The sequence below is a fragment of the Watersipora subatra genome, chromosome 8, assembly GCF_963576615.1.
Source record: "Watersipora subatra chromosome 8, tzWatSuba1.1, whole genome shotgun sequence".
NCBI classification, from domain to species: Eukaryota; Metazoa; Bryozoa; class Gymnolaemata; order Cheilostomatida; family Watersiporidae; genus Watersipora; species Watersipora subatra.
In genome coordinates this window covers 32,660,146-32,667,345 of record NC_088715.1, presented here as the reverse complement: position 1 = coordinate 32,667,345, position 7,200 = coordinate 32,660,146, and the positions used below count along the sequence as shown (strand labels likewise).

Below are 7,200 nucleotides of genomic sequence, written 5' to 3'. Positions count from 1 at the left end.
TTCCAAATTGAAAAAAGTTTTTTATCGGTGAATTGAACCTGAGGAATCTAATTATGTTTGTTCCACAGCATTTATTTTCACATCCCTATATTTTCGCACTCATCAGAGCTGCAAAATTAAGTTGCAGCGAAATTTTATTCTGTATGCTACTCACGAAACTAAATACTAGCGAAATACAAGTGTCCTAGGGTAAAAGAGAGCAGCATAATATGAGGCTAGTTGTAAACGGATCAGGTATGAAAGGCAATAACAAGGAACAAGCAACAAAAAGTGAGAATGAAATTCTGAGCCTAGTAAACTACTAGTCATCTACAAAAAATAAAGCAACTTCTGCAATAGTCTCACAAAAGAATAATTTTCAGTAAGAATGAAATTAAAGAAATGAAGATTTAAACAACTTCTCAAGCGCTCCAAAAGGCTAAAACTTGTTCATTCTAAAGTGTTCATCAGCACTGATTTACGGCACCCATTCTAAACGAAAGAACTCATCAGAATACAAATTGTACAAATTTTAATATAATGAAAGTCATGCCCGCCCGTCTATCGCCTGCTAGGTTTAGGAAAAACAATTACACCAGGGAGGAATTGAACCCAGATATTTGGAGTGTAATCTAAGCGCGCTTCCTATGCAACACTCAACAACCTTTCCATTAAAAATCTCTCAGAGCTTGTTCGAAGCCACAGTTTATATACAGTCAAACATGGATAACTCGAACTTCACGGGACCGAGCAAAAGTGTTCGAATTATCAGAGCGTTCAAGTTATCAGAGCACTGTCACAAGTCCATGTATTTACTTATTTATTAGTAGATACATGTACATATACAAACTATAATATAAATCAAAAGCACAAATGGCTTGTTGCAAACTAAATGCTTCTAATGTAAAGTTTAAAACGTTTTTATCAAAAAGTATAGAGATTTTTCAATCACTTGAGATTGGTTCGTTGTTTGAGGTGATGTTATTGCCAGGATGTTTTTTAGATTGAGATTGGCAAAACTTGATCGTTGTTGAAATGCTCAAAAAAAAAGACATCTTTTTCTTTTGAACGTTTTACCCACGATCAATTTTGCCGATTTTTCTTGAAGTTTATGCAAAGATTACCTTACTTTACCTGGGATTCGTTAAGAGCAACACTCCCAGGCAGTTCAAATAAGTATTACGAGGTTTTACGGTACGTTGTATATCACTCACGCTTTTTGAATGGATACTTATTGAATGTACACACGTATTCTGTGTTTAGGTCAAACGATGAATAGTTTTTTAGCTAAGACAACGTATACGTTTAATTACAACAATTTTTAAGACGTTTTAAACATTCAACATTCCGACGTTGATTCAACACGGAATCAACGTCGGAAAACTCTTTATCACGGGCTAGCCGGGTCACGCACTCAAGGATTTTCGCCACGCACATACAAAACAAAAACAACATGCTGTTTTTGTTTTGTATGTGCGTGGCGAAAATCCTTGCGCGCGTGACCCGGCTAGCCCGTGCTATTCATCGTATAGCAGTACAAATCAAATTTCACCAAACCTTTAGAAAAGTCGTTGACAAAAATATTTTGCCGATGGTGGTAATAACGACGCTTATGAATTACGAAAAGACGAGGTTTACCTCTATGGCTTTGGATAAAGTGATTTTCTAAAGCGATAACAACCGGTTCGGTAGCCGTTGGGCAAAAAAACAGTTCGAATTAACAGTGTTGAGTTCGAGTGATCTATAGCGATTTATCATTACGTGGGAACAGAGCAAAGAAACCGTTCGAATAAACCATGTGTTCGAGCTATCCGTGGGCGAGTTATCCATGTTTGACTGTATTTATTTTTATTTCATCATACGGATTAGGGACTCTCTTTATTGGTATAGAGACATTATTTGTATTGCATCATATGATATTGGCAATTGGGACTTTCAGCGTGGTAGACTGATGATCTATCAACTGCATGAATCTACCACTTGCTCAATCATGTTGATATAGTGCCATCAATCAGTTAACGCATACGCCTGTATTTAAACTGTTATCTCATTTTGATAGCAAGTTCAAATAGGTAACTGCACTGCTTACAGCAAGGTCAAATTAATGAAGATAGTACCAGTCAACCAGTCAATTAAGAGTTTGCAGTCAATTAGGATTGCGCTGCCATTAAAGGTTGACTTGCAACAAAATTCATATTACAGTTATTTGGAATCAAAAGATTCACTATGTCTTACTCTAGTTGTGTTGTAGGTGCAAAATCTGTGGAAATGTGATTACAAGCTCTTAAAAGCTTAAAAATGATCGATTAATCGCAGCTATCATAAATTGGTTTTTAACAGCTTGTAATCACATTTCTACATAATTTGCACCTACAACACAGCAGAATACGAAATGGTGAATCTTTTAATACCAAATAACTGTAATGTGAATTTTGATACAAGTCAACCTTTAAGGAACAGGTGTTAAATTGTGAAGCTGTTCGACAATGAGTCGCAAACAAATAGAAGCCATCTATGCCAGCCAATAAGCAAAGTCCTAAGCAAAGTGAAACTATTTGACAGTGGAGAACACTAACAGTACTTTGTAAACCTTAAGATATGAAGTTGGGACATTTAAACCTTAAGATATGAAGTTGGTACATTTAAACCTTGAAATATGAAGTTGGTACATTTAAACCTTAAGATATGAAGTTGGTACATTTACACCTTAAGATATGAAGTTGGTACATTTAAACCTTGAAATATGAAGTTGGTACATTTAAACCTCGAAATATGAAATATGAAGTTAGTATATTAAAACCTTGAGTTAGTAAGTTAGTATATTTAAACCTTAAGATATGAAGTTAGTATATTTAAACCTTGAGATATAAAGTTAGTATACAGTCAAACATGGATAACTCGCCCACGGATAGCTCGAACACATGGTTAACTCAAACGGTTTCTTTGGTCCGTTCCCATGTAATGATAAATTGCTATAGATAACTCGACTTCAACTCTGTTAACTCGAACAGTTTTTTGCCAAACGGCTACCGAGACGGTTGTTATCGCTTTAGAAAATCACTTTATTCCAAGTCATAGAGGTAAACCTCAACTTTTCGTAAATCATAGGCGTCGTTATTACCACCGTCGGCAAAATATTTTTGTCAACGACTTTTCTAAAGGTTCAGTGAATTTTGATTTTCACCAAACATCCGCTTAGCGATCGCCTTTCGGAGGCATGGAAAAGTGAGGTGACCTTCGCATAAACTTCAAGAAAAATCGGCAAAATTAATCTCGATTAAAATGCTCAAAAGAAAAAGATGTCTTTTCTTCTGAGCATTTTAACAACAATCAAGTTTTGTCAATTTTAATCTAAAAAACGTCCTAGCAATAACATTACCTCAAACAACAAAACAATCTCAACTGATAGAAAAATCTCCTATACTTTTTGATAAAAAAGTTTTAAACTTTACATTAAAAGCATTTAATTTGAAACAAGCCATTTATGCTTTTGATTTAGGCCTATATTATAGTTTGTATATGTACATGTATCTACTAATAAATAAATAAATAAATACATGGACTTGTGACAGTGCTCTGATAACTTGAGCACTCTGATAACTCGAACACTCGCTCGGTCCCGTGAAGTTTGAATTATCCATGTTTGACTGTATTTAAGTTTTGAGATATGAAGCTGATATATTTAAACCTTGAGATATGAAATTAGTATATCTAAACCTTGAGATTTGAAGTTGGTATATTTAAATCTTGATATATAAAGTTAGCATATTTATACCTTGAGGTATGAAGTTAGTACATTTAAACCTCGAGATATGAAGTTAATACATTGCGATACATGCATTGTAGGTCAAAGCCTAAAGTATTTTGATGAAAACACGGTGAATTTGTTCCAGAGGCCAAGGTTAACGACTTTAAATAACCACGTAGCATGATAAACTGTCAAATAAAGCTATAGAAAATATAACTTAAGATATAAAACTTATAAGCTAGGTAAAAGTTAAATGAACAAACCGGAACAAAATACCAACACTAAACTAATGAGGTAGTTATCAAGAAAAGGTTTTATAGTTACTATAGACTAGACACCTTTGATCAAACACAAGCACTTTACATTTTTTGCTTACAAAATTTCAATCTTTTGAGAAACTTCAAAAAGTATATGTGAGAGATTGAGTAATCCCCAATTTTATTTCTTACAAGCTTTTTGTATTTTTCCTTATAGAAGTTATAGGTACGAGTAGAGACAAGTTATGTTTTTTTACATTGCATGTAAAAAAACTGAACTATAAATCTGAGCTAGTATTAAATGTTTTGTTAATCATATGTAAATAGCTGTTAGAAAAAGTCACCATTTTATAAAATACAGCTAGTGGTCGATTTACAAATGCGTTTTGTTTCTGCCAGCTATAAGTCAATTCAGACGTAAGTAAATTCTGTATATTCTGCCGATTTTGATGTAACCTCAATGAATTTAGCTTACTAAACACATACTTGAAAGAAGTTTTCATATGTATTTTAGTGAACTTCATACTTTTAACCAATATTTTATCATTTATCTGTTTGCGAATCCGTTTTTACCATAATGGATAACGATGAACTCGCCATGGCGAGCAAGATATCTCTTAATAACGTATATAATCAGCACACAAATCGCCGAATTTTAATTTCGAGATAAATTATTGTTGATATCGTGTGCCAAAAAATTCGCACTGACGAAAAACAACGAAAAAGCTTTATGAAAATAACGAAGAACGGCCTAGGCTACGCCTCGCACTGACCTGCCTGACCTTCCCACGAATGTGGCGGTAAAGTTGCGTGGACATATGTCGCATAGTTCCTAAGTCGACGACTACCTGTAATTAAGTTTTAGCGGTAAAACATCAATTCAATCTACAAATTTACACGACAAGAAATTTAGGCTGGGCAAGTAGGGGGAAGGGTGACCTTCAAAGGACGTGATGATATGTTAACCTTCAAATGGTGATTCCCTTTGAACATGATTAAACAACAGGCCATGATTAAAATGGATGGTTCTGATAAGGAGAGCCAACCGACACCTGGAAAGAGATAAAGATGAAGACGTTCTTGACCAATCAGATCACTTACTGCATCCTACTAAAACTTAATCGTCTACCTAAAAGAGTGATAACGCAAAGTAAATATGTTGTCTTACGTCAACTTCAATATTTTTTACCCATGCTATCAGTCTGGAGGTTTAATATATTGCTGTTTGTTTGGAATGTCTCTTAAGCCTGGTTCCCACTAAAGTGCTGTGGCAGAATAACAGGGCTATCCACGAAAAAAATAGGAACCTTACGCGCCGAGTACAGCATGTAGTTTCTGGTGGTCAATGCAAGTGTTGTGCATTGTTCAACTTTTGCGAGGCGCAGCAGGCAAAACCTTCATGAAATGCAATGTGCAGGTGAAGGTCAGCGCTTTCAAAACGGCATGGCGAGCAGCCATTATTACGCAATCATCAGCGACGCTGCTTTACGTGAATATAAGCCGACAAGTCTAGCGCCGCAAGTGTTTGGCTGCGCGAGATTACTGCCGGGGTCTGGCCGCTTTATGGGAACCACACTTTTGAGCTGAACACCCTTTTACCTTTTACAAAGTTATCAAATTGATAACATCATGACACTGATCATAATATAATCGGATTAGAAATGTACTGAAAAAAAAACTATTCATTCTAAACGAAATAACTCACTAGAATACAAATTGTACAATTTTCACTGTAATGAGAGCGGTGTCCATCCGTCTGTCTGATACCATGCTACAAGCATTAGGAAAACATATGCACCACACAAAAATTGAACCCAGATATTCGGAGTCAAAGCTCGGGGCACTTCCTTTGCCCCGCTCAATCATCTTCCCATAGTTAAGAATAACTATTCATATAGTTATTACACATGACACCCTCTCAGAGCGCATGGGGCTACCAGCGTATTGGTGAATATATCTATAGTTGAAAGAACATATGTAGCAGAGTAAACATCTGCTATTTTATTTAGACATACGAGAGACCACTGATCTCTCCACTTTCAACATAACACAAAGCTTTACTGTGACATCAAGCCTTGATGAGAAGTTGCAATGTAATATCAGACCTTTACAACAAAGCATGATGACTCGCTACTTGAGAAAGTTACCTTACTACTTTTAGGATGAGACAACTTTAACTAAATTTATTTTCCAGACTTGAACAACCTCAATATAAAAATTTCTTTTAAAACTGCACACAGATCAAAATTAGGTAATATTTTTTATTAAAATTTTGTTGTATTTTTTCTGTACTGATCAAAAATTTCAATACTTCAGGAACATTTGCTTAATTTAGTCAAAAACAGCTAATCACGTTAAACAGGAAGTTATAGCTATAACTCCAGAGCAAGGCATGTGAGAGCCTTGATCAGTCATCAGAACACATGAGTGCATCTAGTACAAAAATAAACAAATACTTAAATAGTTTTCTAAAAAATAATTGTTAAATTGAAATGCAAGCAAGTTTGTAAGAGAATCTCAAAAATAATCTGTCACGCCACACAAAACTAGATGAGACCCGAAAAGCTTGAGACAAATATGCGGCAAAAAATAGATTTGTTCATCGAAAAAATGAGTTTTTCAAACAAGATTTTAAAATATTTGAGCGAAACCTTAAACCATAGAATCAGAGAAAAGCTTCAGGGTGCCTGAACTAGTACCATTATCAAACTATTTAATCGAAGCCAATACCTGCTTGGTAAAAAAACCATATAATTATTTTTAACTTGACAGTTCACTATAAACTAAAAATACAGCTGAACGTGTGGCTAATCACTGGAAACAGGTCACGGCTCAGTAGAATCAGAGCATTCATCTCAAGGAAACTCTAAACATAGAGAAATAGTGTGACCTTAGCGAGTTGAGTTCAAACAGGGAATGAAGCATGCATCAAAGCTTTTCGTTCAGCAATTCGTTCTTGTGACATTTGAAATACATCTTCTCTGTATTCCTCCCACCCAGTCTTCAGTTCTAAATTTCCTGAAAAAGTGTTGACAGATTATAAGCAATTGCTACTGAGTCCAGTGAGAATATTATGACAAGGCGTTAATTCAGTCAGTCTGACAAAGCCATTGTATTTAGCTAAAATTATTGTCGCTCTTGACATATAGTTTTTCTATGGTTGACATCCTCTTTGAACAACTCTAGATGTAATCAATTAACACCACAAATACTTTA

The 7,200-nt window shown here is 35.1% G+C and overlaps 1 protein-coding gene across 2 annotated transcripts in view; it reads right to left on the bottom strand.

Moving 5' to 3' along the window:
* Positions 1-6,874: 6,874 nt before the first annotated feature.
* The window catches only part of LOC137401741 (cyclic nucleotide-binding domain-containing protein 2-like), a 67,660-nt gene continuing 67,334 nt past the window's right edge, over positions 6,875-7,200 (bottom strand). For both annotated transcript variants that reach the window (XM_068088209.1, XM_068088210.1), the window contains one exon: positions 6,875-7,002. In XM_068088209.1, coding sequence (XP_067944310.1) covers positions 6,890-7,002 — 113 coding nt within the window. In that variant the 3' untranslated portion in view covers positions 6,875-6,889. The remainder of the gene's footprint in view (positions 7,003-7,200) is intronic.